The 17,313-nt window shown below is 42.0% G+C and overlaps 1 protein-coding gene across 1 annotated transcript; it reads right to left on the minus strand.

Annotated features, from left to right (window-relative positions):
- Positions 1 to 1,230: 1,230 nt before the first annotated feature.
- CISD1 (CDGSH iron sulfur domain 1) lies at positions 1,231 to 16,056 on the minus strand. The gene is made up of 3 exons (XM_032116552.1): positions 15,950 to 16,056; positions 10,036 to 10,241; positions 1,231 to 5,753 (listed from the first exon to the last, which is right to left on the minus strand). Exons 1-3 carry the CDS (start codon positions 15,978 to 15,980, stop codon positions 5,664 to 5,666), a joined length of 327 nt encoding a protein of 108 aa, XP_031972443.1. The 5' UTR covers positions 15,981 to 16,056; the 3' UTR covers positions 1,231 to 5,663.
- Between the last annotated feature and the right edge of the window lie 1,257 nt (positions 16,057 to 17,313).

Genomic DNA, 17,313 nt, shown 5'->3' on the forward strand with positions numbered 1-17,313 from the left:
GTGGAGAGTCTAGCTGAAACATGCTTTAGCTGCCTCCAGTCCTAGAAAACAGCAATGACAGACGCATGTCCTTTGACATCCTTGAGAAAGAAGTTGCGCTTCTTTCTGAAACAAACTTTAGATCGAAGTATTTGGTACCATCTCCTGATCTCATGGCTTACACAGTTTGTCCTTCTAAACAGGGATTTTTTCAAAGTACAGTGTTGTATTACTATCGGCTGTTGCTCAGGGTTTACAAATGTATGATGGCATTTGGATTTTACCAGTCACATCATATGCTTTAGCATAAGCCCAGGACTTGATTTAAGGTGATTAACATGCCAAGAGGTTTATTTTAAATGCCTGTTTGTCTTTCCCTAGAGCTGACTTAGATTGCCTCCACCTGCAGTAAATTAAACACTTATTTATCGAGTAAACCCACTAGCATTAAAAAAGTCTCTTCTATTAAATGGTATTCTACTGCCAAAATTTATTTGCGTAACAGCCACAACCCTTAAAAAGTAATTTAACCTGCATTGCTGTTAAAGCCAAGAATGAGATTGAAAGAACAAGATCACACTGTTTGAAAAGAGCAACAATTTAATAATTACTGCAGTGGAAGTCTGTGCTGGCTGTTGTTTTGGTACCCAAATCTTGAGCAAGAGTCCTGGCAGTGAACAGACAGTGCATCTTGAACATGTCTTACCCATGTATGGTGATATTTGCCAGCTGTAGAAAAGTATTTGAGAAAAGTTATGCAGTCAGTGACCGTATCACTCATTTTGCTGCCTGTTGCCAGCTAACTCAACTGATTTTTGAATGCTTTACACATTAAAGCTGTAATTTCTGGGATGCTCAGGAAACTTTTTTGCACAGGCTGCTCCTGGAGAGGAGAAGGCACTTTTTTTTTGGTGTAAGTCTGCCACACATAAAAAACAGTGAAAGAAAACTGCAGTCTGCATGACAAAAAGGATGCAGAACAGAGTGGATTAAGGGCAGTGCCATATCAAATAGGAAAAGAGGGATGGTTGAGTATTCAGCTGGGAAAAACGTAACAAGAGACATGATCTATCTGTGCTTATGCGAGACCTTTTTGCAGCTTCTATATATTGAAGGAAACAGAAGTTGCTTGAGAAGCCAGATAAATCCTTTCTTACCAGTCCAAACTGCATATGGGAAAGGTGGACTGCACTCTGCTTTGCTAGTCCTGTACACCTACTGTGATTTTACTGACTTCTGGAGGCATACCAGTAAATACTCCTTCTATTTATTACAACTGCACATCTAATTAAACAGCTTACAAAGTGGGGTGTGGAGGAACAGGAGACTGCTAACAGGACCCACTGCACGGGTGTATGTTTTTTTTCTGTCCAGTACTGCAGGATTTCACAGTTGAGGAAGAAAAACCCCAATAACAGATGTCTGCTCAAACACGTAACCCCTTCACCTCTGAGAAGCATGGGTTTGGCTAATAGAACTGCCACTTTATACTTCCTATGCTTGGCTCTATTAAGGTGTATAATGAAATGCAACATAACATTGTGTCATTTGATTTATCCCTTTTTCCTACCATGTAGTACTGTTACATGATGGTAAGTCTTCTCTAGCTTATGCTCCCCTCCATCCACATTTTTTTCGCTCTTTTCCTCTTCTTCTTTCTCTTCACAAATTTGCCTGTTTATTTTTAAATTATTTAGTTTTTATTCAGCGGCTCTCTGCATTAGCCTCTGTATCAGGCAGCTTGGAAATCATCCTGCCAAGAAATGCACTACACACCCCAACAACTATAGAAAACAAGCAACAGAGAGCTTCAAGCAGCAGCCCCTGGTACCCATTCTAAATTAATCATGGCTCTAGGAAAATTATTCTGACAGTGCAAAGAAGCCACTCATCAATGCAAGAAAACGACAACAGAACAAGCCTGGATGCAGAGAGCAATTGGGGGAACAGGCATCCGACACTGCTGGACTGAACATGTGTCAGCGCAGATCTGCATGAAATGTTCTGCCTGGGCTGAAATAGCAATGGTGAACACCCATAAATTTGGCCTCCTGGCCATGGTGTTGGGCATCCTCTCTCTGCCCACAGGCAAGGGGGAGACTGTGTTCATCCACCTAATCCAGTCAGGGCTCAGCATGGGTTTTGTCAGCCTTGAAGCTTTAGGAGTTGAAACGAAAGCCAAATTTAGCATGAGACTTCCATGTCCAGGGTGGCTAAGGAGAAGTCAGCTGACAAGGTTCCTCTGCAACACCAATGTTTAGTTTCATGCCTACATTCTTATCCTTCCTATTATAAAATGTTCTTCCGTTTCTTGGGAGTGAGCAACTGTGATACAGCAGTGACTCATATTTCCATGTCTTTAGTTGCATTACACTGAAAGGAAAATCCAAGTCTAACTCCTGCACAATTGCACAAGGTAAGTTTTACAGACCCCAACAGCATCAGAACAAGCCCCAAACTGCAATAAAATGGTAGTTTTAGCAGGGCTTGTGGTGAGCTCTGCAGCTCGCTGTCAGGGAACTGGCAATACAACTCCTGGACTCAAAGTGCATGAGGCTCTGGGCATGAAAAGCTGCTTTGTCCCAAACATATCTATGCAGCACTTCCAGCTGCCTGGGCTCAGCCAGCCAGCATTGCTGCTGAAATCCCTTAAATCCATGGCTGTAGAGAAAGCCCCTAGACCAGCACTGCCCTGATGGAGGCCCCATTGCATGGCCTCTGTTTCCATCCGGTGGAGCAGCATAGCTGCAGTGCTAGCTGCTGGTCTCCACCACCTCCTCAGCCTGCAGACTAACAGTGCCCCAACGAAATCTGCAGGAAGTATCTGTAACTGACAGCCTCTCCCCTTCAAGGATCCTGACTGTAGAAGCACTCAAATACCTGACATTCACACTATTTTGATGAGTTACATTCAATTACTTAAGAATCAGTACTTTAATTTCTTGACCTTCCCAACACTTACATGCTGAAAATAACAGTGAGGAGCAGAAATAGTTTTACTCTGCAGCAAGGATTCTTCTCTGCTTTAATTTTTGAAGGATTTGTACCACATTTTTATTAGGAGTTTCAATGTGAGGTGAAAACTGCACACTTGCATCATTTCTTTATGGTTTTAACTTGGTAGAAATCTAACCAATGCAATTCATACTCTAGAGATTATTTGAGGAAAGCACTAAAGAAAGAGACTTAGGAAAACACTGAAACAGTCAAGCACTCTGCCCATTAGAACATGGTGACCTATTATGGTACTAAGAAAAAATGAAGCGTTCTCTGTGATGCTCATTGAGACTGCTTGGTAAGTTTGTTTCCTCAAATCCAAGTTTCTCTTCTCATCACATTCAAACAGCTTGCATAAATAAGGTACAGTACAGGAATCGTACGTGCCTCTAATTAAGATCTCAATTAAGGGTGTTCTAATTAAGAACACTCAAATCAACATTCAGAAATGCAACACTTCTCCAAAACAAAAGTCACCAGGATTTAAATCAACACAGACTCTGCTTCTGCAACTTTGCTTCCCAGGAAAAAAACTTTCCATGGCGCCCACTTCCCTGACACCCGAACTCCTGGCAATATTTTATTGGCAAACTCCACAAAATAGTTTTATGACTCAGGAGACTCATCTGAAACCTCAGGACTTCATTTCTCAGACCATTAACATTGAATTTCTATTCCTTCAGGAGTAGCCAGGCTTTGATGGAAAAGGAGTCTCAGAAGAAAAATCCACCCGACACAGGTTCATGACTACAGCAGCACTGCTGTACAGCACTACACAAAGAGCATACCCATGATAACACAGACTTTACAGCCTTGAGATTAAGATGAGCTCGAATGTGTAATTTGACAAAAATACAGAAATATCCAGTGTCATGTTCTAATAATACAGAAGTTACTTTGCTTTGGATAAAAGCAATGTATTTGATAATTTAAGGTTATAACAACTTTCCACACGCATTAGTACTCAGCAAAGTAAAAAATATCAAGTGTATTCACACTCAAGACAGACATGAAAGACAAACTGACATATTTGACTGCAACTTCTTTCAAATAGAGGTCTCTTGGACAGTAGTGCCCTTACTCTGACACTCCACCTGCAAACCCCTTCTCTACCTGTGCTTCCTTCTTTACTTTTTGTGCCTTCTGCCCAAATTCAGACCAGTTGGCCAAGACCTCAGCCTCTGAAAGTCTCACACAGAGACTATGCAAAACATCTTCAGTTTTAACCAGTTGTACCAACCACTCTTAATAAAATAAATAGAACCTCTCCTGCCCCAATCATTTGAAGAATCCCTAAGGGTCTAGGCTAAAATGTAAGCTTCTTAACAAGGCCTTTCATCTAGCCCTGAGGTAGTTTCTGTCCCAGGACATTCAGAGCTCAATCTTATGCAGGCTGCAGTTACACTAATGGACTGGGTTTAGTACAAAATTGCCCCCTGCTGCCCCACTCTTTGGGTTTTGTAGTTATACGCATGTTAATAAATCAAAGCTATTTAAGGAATCCAACATGACAGCCATTAATGCAACCATGCCAGACAAGAAGACAAGTGCCATGGGTAAGGAGGGTAAGAGCTCTCTCTGACATCCTTCCCTCCCTCCTTGTTTCTATTTCCAAAGCCATTCTTTGTCCATGCCAGGATTTCTTTTTTTAAATCAGCTGAACCACATTAGCAGCCCAGGGAGGCAGGAGTTAAGACACATAGAGCCTAAGGCCACATAGTAAGAAAGATGTGCCTCCTCCCTTCTCATCGGGAAGAGCTTTCCAGAACCAGCCAGTGCAATGGTGAAGCAGATGGTGATGATGGGTGGGGTTTTAGTTTTTATTTTAGCGTCTGGAATTAATCAGCATAGCCACCCCACAGAAGCATCCTGTCTGGGGAAGTTGGCTTCACTGCAAGACTGCAAGTGAAACTAAGGCTTTCTAGCAGCAAAAACAACCCTGCCACCCCCTGCTCATCACTCTTGAAGCACTTTGTGTCATTTCACTCATCTATTAAGAAAGCTCTCAGAGACCATTTTCCTAATCCTACTCTAAATACAGGTCTGCAATTTGGATAGTATTTTCTTGATACCAAATGGAAGTAGGGTCAAATTTCAATGCTGCTGCAAAGCAAAGGTAAAGTTGCCCTCTAGCCCCATCTTACTTTCAGCCTTTTCTGTTGCCTGTCCATAGCTAGCAATTTTGAATTTGTTCTTTTACAGAAGCCACAGAGCACAGTAGTGTAACAGGCCAAATGTGACACCTGCAGAGAATGTAGCATAATCAGAGATTAAGATGGGACTGTGATTTCTTCCCTGCCACTGCCTTCTACATGGACATCTATCCAGCTCTGTGACTTTCAAACCTCTCCAGGATTTTAGTATCTACGTTTCAATACACATGTATTTGAAAATAATACCTATTTCCTGATGAAGTACATTCTGTGCATCATTTTAGCTTCACACTCAGTGAGAGGGTACACACACTTTACAGGACAGAAAATTTAAACCATGACTACTTAGTAAATTATGCATTGTAGTGATTGAAAGACAACAAGCACCAGAGAAAATACACATGCTGAAGTCTGATGTATATACTACATTGGGAAGTCTTCAGTGATATGACAAAGAATTTGTGTTTTTTTTCCCCAGCTACAAGAGAGCAGAGGATTTGTCAGACATTGATTCTGTAGCTTCTACTGTCCACTCTACGCCTCCTTCCTCTTGATGATCAGAGGCCCAACGTTGTCGCCAGTTTCCTCGTTGTGCTTTGTGTGAGAGCCATCACACAGTGGGAACTGAAAAAAGAAAGAATAAACACATCTAAAGTACATCCAGAATCAGAACTAAGAATCTAGGCTGAAAGTTTATTAGGCATTTTCTCATTAAATCCACTGAAACCACAGACCACAACTTTTATGCCACCATCTCAGGTCTCCCTGAGTTTTGGCTGAACACTAGCTTTATCCTTGTTAGTGCAGAGCAGACAAGAGGCTTGTTCTAAAAAAGCAGCCACCAAACTCCATTTTGTTTGGTGTTCCTGCATCAGGTGAGCAGAAAGAAACTACAGCCCGAGCAGACCTTCAGCTGTAACCTACCTGGAGTACCTTACTCTCAACCTTGCCCCAAGCTTTCTCAGTGCTGGCCTTAAGAGCCACATCATTTGAAAGCAATTTGAAGATGTGTTTGTTCCATTAAAAAACCCCAAACAAACCACACCCTAAAACAGGCTGGTCACAGCAAGAATTACAGGGCCTCCTTTAGCAGCTCTAACTGCTCAAGTCGCAGAGCAGTGATAACTACTGCTCCTGGGCAGCTCTTATCACACGGAAGAGCCAAAAGACATTCTGTGAGGCAGTAAGAGTGAGGTTGGACCCCATCACTTCTCAAGGATGCATTTTCAGAGCTACACCTCCTCTGCATAGGAAGCTCTGGAGACGATCATAGAAATCACACATCAATATTTTGCATTCAGTTACAATTTTGTTTGCTTTCAAGTAGTGAGACTCTAAGATGGGCATTAGTCAGCTCTTGCCTTTGCAACAGCACTGTTCTCTTGCAGTACCGTCACAGTCATTATTCAACATTCTGATTTCAATGTTCCTACTTCAGTCACAGCCTTTCAAAAAGGTTAATACCCTATAACCCATGCTTAGTTAGAATAAAAGATTTCAAAGTACTGCACAAAACCAATACAACGAAACAATAAACAGAGCTTTAAAAATAACTCCACCTGGTCTGTAGGGTAGCGTTGGGAGGGAAGGAGAGAGGTGAGGTGTGGGAGTTTCTTCTGGTTTTTCACAGTAATGAAGTGTCAAAACCTATACTAAAGATGGCAGGAGATATTTCTGAATAAAGAAACCTCAAATTCAGAGAATGCTTATGTAAGCTGATTCATGCAGAAACTTTCTCATCCCACTAGTCACTTGTGACTCAATGAGTAAGTAGTGACAGATACTTGGACAAAATCTGAGCGAACAGGAATGTATGTTTGTGGGACACTGACCAGCTTTCAACAGCAGATGTTCCTGGGCCAGTTGTTTTTCCATGCAACACCACAGTCCACTGGTCTTCACAGAAGCAACAACACAGCTTCCATCAGACATTAACATCTCACAAGCCCGAAGGAGGCAACCCAAAGTCCAGCTACAGGAACATCATCACTTCTAGTTTTCAAACAACAAGAATGGTGGGATTCCTAGGTTCAGATAGCATCCAGACATCTTTAACAGCTACCAATGGTGACTGCACTGAATTCATCCTACTGGTCAGCTGGTCTCAGAACACTGGCTCTCAGGGCCTGGTACACCAGACTTAAGCTTCTCAGGAAAAAACACCAAACCAAACACCACTCTTCCAGAACACCCACTTGGTCACGTTGAAGACCAGATACTGCATAGATGGATATTGGCCGTGACACAATGTGTTCATCCCTGATTAAGAACAAAGCAGACTAGCAATAGTGGCCAAAGCTCAAACCGCAGGGGAACTGTACAGTGATCTGGACAGCTGAGCTGATTTCTCTTGACACTGAACACGTTTGGATTCTCTATCACTATTTCTGCTGATAGTCTGCAGCAGTACTCCTCAACCCACAACCTGGGGACTAATACTTCTCTGGAAGACACAGAGGCTGGAGGTCATTGTAAAAAGACAGCAAATTAACTCCCCCCTCCCCCAACTCATACCTAAAAATGAAGACAAGTAAGAAAACAAGTTTTCTAACTTTAATTACAGTTTAAAGACAAAATTCTTGCCTCTACACTGGTAAGTTTGAGCACTGGATTATTTCACTAAACTGGACAACTATTAAGTTCCTGCAGAGCACAACACTGAATAGAAAAGGGTCATTCAAAGAACCACCCATTTATTATTAACAGAAAATTACGTGCCAAGACAAACTTACTTCAATATACCACATGTGGTTTTTTAAAACACATACCTTCCACAGAGACTTTGGCCAGCACAAAAGCCTTTTAAGTGCACTATTTCAGGAAAAAAAAAACCCAAACAAAAACAACTGCACATAATCCTGCTCTTTTTTCAAGAGTTACTCCAAAATACTCTGGTATAGTCCAACTGTTTTGTTATTCCCTGTAGAGGAGGAACACCATGCAGGGTCAGCTCTAAGTGCATGCACATCATCAGTGCAACAGAAACATTCTGTAGTTCCCAATGCTACTGGTTCTACCAAACTCATGCCTCAGGTGAGCCTGAATCTCATGAGAAGTGCACATAGTTATACAAAAGGACATTTCTTCTAGCCTTTATATGCACCTATTTAACAAAAACACAGCAGATACTTAATGTATTTGAAGTAACTGTAATTCCTGCATTGAAAACACACACATTCCACATTCTGACACCATGTAATTACAAATTTTAACAGTTTGAGAACTATAAGAGCCAGATAATGCCAGCTGACAACTTCCAAAGATGACAAGCATGTGAGAATGATGTATTTTATTACTGCCTGGCAATAATAAATATGAGAAGCACACAAACCATAATAAAGGTTATGCTACCCATGCTGCAAGGTCAGCCCATCAAGGCAAGAGGAAGGCAACAAAACTGGAAACTACAGCCTTTGAAGTGGAACATGTTGACTAAAATACTCATCGTTCAACAGCAGTAAAAGAAAACAAATGCCTTCCAAAATTTCCACTGACCTCCTCAATGCCTTTACAAGACCTTTCAGATCAGAATTCTAAAAACGTACTCATTATAGCCTCATCTACTTCTATTCTAACTCAGTAGGGCAATATGTTCCTAAACTGACAACACCCCTTAAACATATGCCAAAATGTACTTCTTAAGGTTTTTATTTCACACTAAAGAAAGGGTAATATCAAACAATAGCAAACAATTGGCAGGAGCTGCAATGCAACCAGTAGAACCAGACATTATCTTCCATTTCTGTTTAGAAGATTGAATAGGAAACAGAAAGCACAAACACCAGGCTTCAAGTGGGGTTTTTTCAGTTCAGACTCCAGACAATAAATAAGACAAGGCCACCTCCACAAGACTATTTCAGAATCAAATCATAATGCTGTTTAATCCTTAGCAGTGTTACATTGTAAAACCAAATTAAGGTACAAATGTGTAAGCTCCTGAGCTACCTGGAAGGTAATGAAGTCAAATCTGACAACAGCAAGAACCAGAAGTTACAGCATCTGGAAATTGCTGAGTTTGGCCTAATAAGACCAATGTTTAAGACTTGAGAAGTTGAATATTCACCTCCCTGGAGGAGAGAGAGCTAGATTTCAAGGCAGTTACCTGGCTTTGAAGTTCTGTATTATTTTAGTCTCCACACACTGGCATCCTCTAAAAAAGCTTTTAATTGTGTACCAGTGGTAAATGGACAGGATTAATCACGCAATCTTCCTTTCTCTCATTACAGATCCCATTATACTACCATTATAGATAAAGTATAAACATCTCAGCTACATCAGGTATCACACACCTCTAAGATCACATTTAAATCTGAGATACTGTTACTGAGAGGGTAGATTACCACTAACTTAAGGCAATTGAGGCAACCCAACTTCAAATGCAAGCAAGCTGGATCACTATTTAGGCCCAGCTTTTAGTTGCTCAAAAATAGGAGCTTAAAGTATGCCACTGTGATTGCACTGGCATACACCATGTACTAGTAGCAAGATACTTTCTAAGCTTCCAACTTTCTCCAAAAAAAGGTGCTTAAGGTCCTCACAGACTATGTTTCCTGAGCTCCTACTGGCAACAGGCCAATAGTTTTGGATAAGCCTCAGTATTAGCACAGGTAGCACACAAAATGGTATCTGTCATTCATGACCATGCTCCAGACAGTTGCTTTCTTTTCAAGAGGTCTTCTTCAGAGCTACAAAAACATTTTGTTCATTATTAGCATTGATCTGCAGGCTTTACTCTGAGCATCAGCACAAATCTGCATAGCTCTACAGATCAGAATACTGCTACATCTCAATGCAGAATAGTTTAGGTGAAAAGAGATTAGTTTCCTCTAAATAAAGCAGTTTAAAAATAGTTTTGCTGAAAGATGCATGCACATGAACAACACTGGACCATTCACTCTTCTCTTACCTTCTTAGACCTCCAACAACGACAGTACACAGCCTTGTCTCCCAGATCTTCCATATCAAAGGCATGGACTATCTTGGGGTTATCCTTCTGGATATGGGGATTCACCATTGCTTTGCAGCATTTGTCTTTAGAGAGAAATTTTTTGTAAGCTAGATATCCAACAGCAGCTGCTCCAGCAGCTAAGGACACTGCAGCAATCCATTCAACTAGAATAAAAGAAGAAAAAACAAGAAACTATCAGGTTTTGAATACAACATTCTATCAAAACTACTAAGCAGTAAATGTCTTTATGCTTGCAGCAACACCTTTTTACTTTCCAACAGATCTTTTTGTTCTGTAGTAATAACTCTCTACTTTAGAAGAGTATTTTCCTTTGACACTCACCTAGTTAACATGTTCTTTCCTGTTGATCAGAGATCTGTTTCACCCAAGTCCTTTCTACACAAGGGTGAGAATTAACCTGGCAAGAGTTTTCATGTTTTTGTTTTAGGTTTGGTTTTGGTTTAGGTTTTTTTTCACTCTTCTATTTAGCATACTCTCATATCAACATCAGTAGTACATGATTTCAAAGTTCAGATATTAAACCAGGTAAGTACATCCTGTAGCAGCAAAAAAACTGTGTTGTTTGTTTCAGTTGCAAGAAAGTCACTAAAGAAGAACAGTCAGCACCAACAACCCAAAACCAGGTTTGTCCCCCCCAAGGCATGGGTGCTGAGTAGCTTTTAATAAAATGCATCTTATAACTAAAAAAACTAAAACCAGTTGTTTGGCAATGGGGAAATTACTAAATATACTACCACCAGTAACAAAAGCCATCTTCGATTAAATCCCTACTGTGCTATAGAGGAAAGAACAAGGATCCAAAATGATTATGTTTAAGAATCATAGCACATGTTTATTTTAACTAGATTAAGTCCTGAATCTCCACAAGACAACTTTCATTTAAAAATCCTCTTTCTACCACTTCTCATCTTCACTTTTCCTCCCTTTATTTACCAACACAACTTTTGCAGTCTTTCTTAGTATAACATCCATTCCTGCAAGAAGTTTTCCAACTTTTTTGTGGCTCTATTGTTTTCTCCCTGCTTCATGAAAATATGCTGGACTTTGGCCCAAAGGTTCGGGTTGCAGCACCAGCCCCAGTTGTTTTGTCTCAGAGTAACAAGTGGCTGTTCTTTGCTTTTTATCCACCACTTCTACATACACATGTACTGCGAGTTCTGTTTACAGACGAATAAACAGGAATTTAAATTTTAGCACATTTACCAAACTTAATAAAATTAGAACAGTCTCCAGTTGGGAATTTCTATCCTGTCCTATGTTTCAATTGGATTTGTAAGATGCTAAGCCAGATGGCATCTTTGGAGCAAAAGACATCACTACGTTCAAGTCTAGGAATAAACAAAAACCTTTGTTAGTTCTTGCTACTTTCCATGACCGACTTGCTGTATTTCCACTGTGAGCTTGGACTAAAAGTATCAAGGTTTTCTGTCCCTGGTCCAGAGACTTTCCTAAAATCTATACCAAGCTCTTTCCTCAGCTAAAACACTGTGTTAGCTCATAGGCACCACACCGACCCACAGGCATCTGGCTGTAGCAACATGTGGAGTTAGACAACTACCTGCACAGTGTCTGCAGCTCTGAAGGATCAGGGAAGGCAGGCACTTCTTTAGAGTCTTACTAAAGGAGTAAAAGATACAGAAATCCTTCAGAGTTCATTTTCTTAGTAAATGACACACAAAAGACCAACATACACTGAGACCTCCCCTGTAAACGAGTGACAAACCCTTCCTGTAACAGTAAAGTGATATTAAGATACAGAAAATCATCTTTAACATGGAAGAATTTAGGGCAGGCATGTTTTCCTACTCCCCAACTCCTTAAAACAATAAAAGCCCCAGAAACCATGTTGTGAATGCTGTTTTATATTCATCCAGTGAGTTTTCACCCTTTATTCCCCAGAGTAGCCAGAGTAATGCGCTAATTTTGATAAAGAAGCGAGGAAATGAAATTTAAGAGAGGATTCTATGAAAATCTGCTTTAATTTAGCACAACAGCCCAAACTAATCAAAAGAAAAGCTACAGTTTAAATCCAAGACAGCAGCTCTCTCAAGAAAAGCCACTGCAGGATCCCTGCCCTGTCTCACTGGAGCAGGGCTGTGGCAGGAGGAGGTGCTCAGCAAGCTCAGGGGACAAGCTGACAACTTGGAAGTGACCCCTGATGAAATGTCAAGCGCAGCTACAACAGCAAAAGCAAAACCGAGGACTGCTCATTGCGTGGCTTCCAGGAAAGCAGCAACTACAAGGATTGCCCACGCTTCTACCGAGGCACTGCCAATGGATCAAATCTTCACCTACATTTTAAATAAGTGATGAGGGGACAGGGGGACCATATCCATTCTCTTATGAAATCTAAGGGGAAAGAGTGACTTTAATGAAGACCATAGACGGCTCCTGTAACTGAAGCACCTTTTAAGGTGCTGCACCTTAAGGAAGCTCATCTTTACTTGTACCTATCCAAAAGTCCAAGTCAACTTAGCAAACGAAAAGAGGAAAAAAAAAATTGGTAATATTTCTGTGCCTCATTACAATCAAGAGAAGTCTGTACTAAAATTCAGCAGCACATTCAGAAGAGCTGTTCTGCACATCTGCAGCCAACCCAGATCCCTCTGACATCCCTTGGGCCATCCCCCATAACCATGCACATCAGATCCAGCTCAACAAACAGAGATCATGAATTAAATTGTCATCTCATCATGCAGTGATCCTCTAGTTCTTCTCCCACGGGCCAGAGTCACCTTTTACATACACGGGCAAGTTGTATACATAATAGCTTCAGGTATTTTTTCTTATAACAGAGCAATGTCTTTTCTACTGTATTACCTTTTTTCATCACTTCTCTGGAGCCACTTCTCTTTTCCCCTTTCAGGATGGAAAATTGTATCAACCAATAATGCATTAAATCCAAACATTTAAAGAAGTCTTATTCTTTAAATTCCAGAACTGCCTTAATAAATATCATGAAAATTTAGAAGAAATATTTGAACTTATTCAATAGACTCTCCCTTAAATCATCCTACAGGGTTTCAGAGGCAGTAAGTTTTGTCTTGTTTCACATACAGATCTGGAAAAGCTGGAACACCCATTTAATCTTTTTAACTAACTTAACCATAAAATGCACCTGGAAGAAGAACATTTTTCAGATAATTTTAAATACTCTGAACTGTTTCAAGAGACCTCTGGTGCCAATTCAACAGTTTGCTGCCAAACTCTTAAGGTCATGCATGAGGCATCTGTTAACAGAATGACACTGATGTGGAGTGTCAAGGGGTTTTTATTTATTCTTAAAATAAAAAGCAGTAGGAGCAACTTTTAAGCTGTTATTATTAAAGAACTCCCAATTCTGGCATAATACAAAACCACAGTGTTACAAGACAAGATGAAACAGGCCTGTGTAACATGGCAGAAAAATTGGTTTTGTGTTGTAAACACTAAACAATGGAAAAAAGTTTGGCTAAAATTGCCAGAAAAATTAACACACAAAGGAGAGAAGAGATGGCAAGAGAAATGGAAAGAAGGAAACAAATTCAAAGAGTGAAGTCCCAAGAGAGCAGGCAATGCACAGAAGTAAACAAAAAAAAAAAACCAGAAGATGAGAATGGCAGTAAGACACTGACAGGGATTTATTGTCTCCTGTATTCTTTGGACATATCCTAATGAAAGAGATTTAGATCAAAGTTTCTCCTCTCTTATTTCTCTAAACATCTGTAACATTGCTTCGGATGTTTCCAGATCTAGGCTACAGAAGTACTTTCTGGATCTGCTAGAGAGCTCTGAGAGATTTTATCCACAGGAAAACACACATTTACCATCTGCACTGAGAAGGGCACTAAGAAACTGAAGTGGTCTTGCCTCCACCTTGATCCTTGCTAAGAACCCAGATCAATTTACATTCTAGCAACTATATGGGGGAAAGCTACACCCTGACAAAGTTAGTCCAAGAGAGTCCTACGAGGCAATTTTCAAGTCACCTCTGCTGCTTAGAAAATATTTATGTTTTTCAAAAGTCACAGAGAAATAACTCAAGACATGAAAAACTTTATTTTATGTCTCTAGAAGTGCTTGTAACTTTCAAGCATTTTTATCCTTATTTCGTTGCCAATGAAGAGATTATTATTGTGCAAGAGTTGCTCATGACAGTCCAGTAGTGTCACTGCCCACAACAAAAGGCAATGCTGGAGAAACACATGATACTCACTGAAGAGTCATCCAGGGTAACTGGATGCACAAAAAGCCTAACAGTAAAAGCCAAGCAGTCAAGCCAACAAAATCACTTCTACCAGGCACAGCATCCACAAAAACTGGGGTTATGACTGGCAGGTTTAATTTAACTGAAGCCGTATGGTAAAGAGGCTACCTGATGGAAAAAGATTGTTGGGTTTCACCAATAAGCAGTAAAAGACAAGTCACCATGATCAGATCTGTGGTTGGTGTGGGGCCACACCTGCAAAGAATCATACCTCTCAAACAAAAAGCCTTACCTGTGCTACTCACTGCCTTCCAAAGGGCAAACATGCCCAGAAGCTATTAACTCCCCCACTGCTACCACGAATTAAATCTCACAAAAATATGGAAAGTTTCTGGTGTCTAGTTTTCAGTAGAGAATAAATGATTTTCAAAATTTATCAGCCACATGCCAGCTGGAGGAAGAACTGTAACCTGCCAGCCACAAGGCACTGATCAAGTTTAATCTTGTCAGAAATCACAGTAACCTAATGCTGTCTCCTCCTAAACAGAGCACCCTCCAGACTAGTCCCATCAGCTACTCCCATGCTTTTCTTAGATATTTTCAGTTTGTTTAGGAGCATATTCTTCTCCCGTCTCCACAAAATTTTTCTGCTCAATTTCTAATTCTTGCATGATTATAAATGACAGCAAGCTGCCCTTGGGAACACAACCTGGATGCGAGCTATTACCAAGTCATCCTCAAGGCTTTGATTATTTTAACAAGCATAGCCTTCCATCACTGTATCAGCCATCACTAGTCTTTGCCACCATCCTCTCTGCCAGCAGTCTCCACCCTCACCCACTCCCCGAAAAAAACCCAAGCCCAAACTATCTGCCTGCTGAATTAAGGATATAAACCATGAGCAGCTTTACAAGTGGAAACCAGTCATGCACGTGAAGCTTATTTTTTAGAGAAAATTAGGTAATTCAGCTCTCGATTCTATCCTCCACCCAGCCCAATTCTTTCATCCTGTCCGGTTGTGCAGTATTTAAAGCATTTAAAACACACAACGCTATCTCAGGCACAGTTTAAGTCAATCATTACACAGCGCAAATGTCACCGTTACCTCTACTGTACAGTATCGGGTAGACAAAACCTCTGAAATCTACAGGTTTCCATGAAATTTTCACTCAAAGAGGTGGAAAGGCAAAAATAAAACAGAGGTGTCTGAAATGGGCAGTTCCCACTACAGATAAAACCCGGAGAGCAACAGAGCCCGCTGCGAGGGCCGAAGCACCCACAAGGGCCGGGCCCGGCGCGGCGCTCGGCGGCTCCGGGCCGTCACACAGCAGCGGGGTTGGACGGGGAGAAGAGGGGAGCCTCAAGCCGAGCCACCACACCGCATCCCCCACCCAGAAACCGCAGTAGGGATTTTATTGATGAGCGGATCCCACCGACCGCCTCCAGACCAACCGCATCCCGCGGGACCGGGGGGGGGGGGGGCCGCCATTTTGTCCCGGGGATCCGGCGGGGCACGAGCCGCGGGGCGGAGCCGCTCCCCGAGAGGCACCCCCAGTCCTGCCCGCGCGCGGTCCCGTGCCCCCAACCCTGCCCCACTCAGCCCCCCGATCGGGTCACACCTCGAACCCCCGGCCAGCCATACCCCGCACCCCCGGCCGGCCATACCCCGCAAGGCGCTGTTCTGTCCCGGCCCCATCGCTCCTGCTCTCAAGCCGCACTGCGCACGCGCTACTGCCCAAGATGGCCGCGGGGCCGCGCCTCAAAGGCCTTCCTGCAAAACAAGGGGCTAGGGGAGAGGTGGAGGATACGGTATGTGTGGGATGGCAGTGTGGAGAGGACGAGGACGACGAGAACGACGAGAACGACGAGAACGACGAGGACGACGGAGGAACGAGGAGCGGACGCGCGCTGTCACGGGCCTGACGTCTGGCACAGGGCTCTCAGGGAGGCCTCTGCAGCTGTAAAATGGGTGTTGGGCACCACTGTGCGTTCTGTGCAGACACTGGCTTGGCGCGGCCCTGCCGTTCTCTTCTGCTAGTGGTGCTGTGGGTGCCCAACAGCTCTGCAAAACGCTTAGGACAGATTGCTGTATGAGCCCTCTCCTGTGTAGTTGTGGAAAGATGAAGCTGAAAAGTGATATCCTTTGAGTGACAGCCCCCTCGAACATCATAAGCTTGGGTATTGATGTGAGAATTACTATTCTTTACCTTTAAAAAAGTATTATCGAAGTTCTATACCTGATTAAGTACTTGCTACTCTGGCACCTAATTTATGGTTGGACTTTAAAAGAAATGAGAAGGGGGTGTCTTTACAAACAAGCCATGGGCCTGCTGTAGATAAAGCCAGATACTGAGAGGTGAAAGAAGCAATGGGAGAAACCATCAATGCCATAGGAATTCCACTAATTGATACAGACTGTTACTCACTCAAGACTGCGATAAATCCCTGGATTAAGAGAAAAAGAACAGAGACACAAGGAAAAAGAAAAAAAAAAGGGGGGGGGGGGGGTGGTACACATTAGAAGGGGGCCTTTACTAGGCAATTTGGGAAGTCTGTACCTCTAAAGTACTTCAGCCAATGGGGAAAGAGAGAGGGAAATGCGGTGGGGAAATTAGGATAAAACGGAGGCTGTATCCTCAAACAACTTGAGAGACCCCATGGGAAATGCCCATGACTTCTCCCTTTATTCAAACAAAGTTACAGGACTCCTCTGTCTCCTTTTTGGACATAAACCTCTGGTGTTTGTGGATTAATTTTCCTGAGAGACTTAATAGGAAAGATGTGTGCTAATGTCTTTACAAACAATTCCATGGATGAGGGTATTGAATCGGGGGGGATGGGGAAGCAGAGGTTAAATTATTTGCTAGGAAGTTGTTAGAAGCAATGCATACAGCTTGCTCAACACTTATCGTGCCTACCAAAGCAGGATGAGAAGATATAAGACTATTGATAAAGGGAAGGAATCTTGACCAAAGGTCCTGTTTTCAACCAAAAACTAACTCAAACCAGTCTTGAAGTTTGGACTTGGG

This window comes from Corvus moneduloides, chromosome 8, assembly GCF_009650955.1.
Source record: "Corvus moneduloides isolate bCorMon1 chromosome 8, bCorMon1.pri, whole genome shotgun sequence".
Taxonomy (NCBI): domain Eukaryota; kingdom Metazoa; phylum Chordata; class Aves; order Passeriformes; family Corvidae; genus Corvus; species Corvus moneduloides.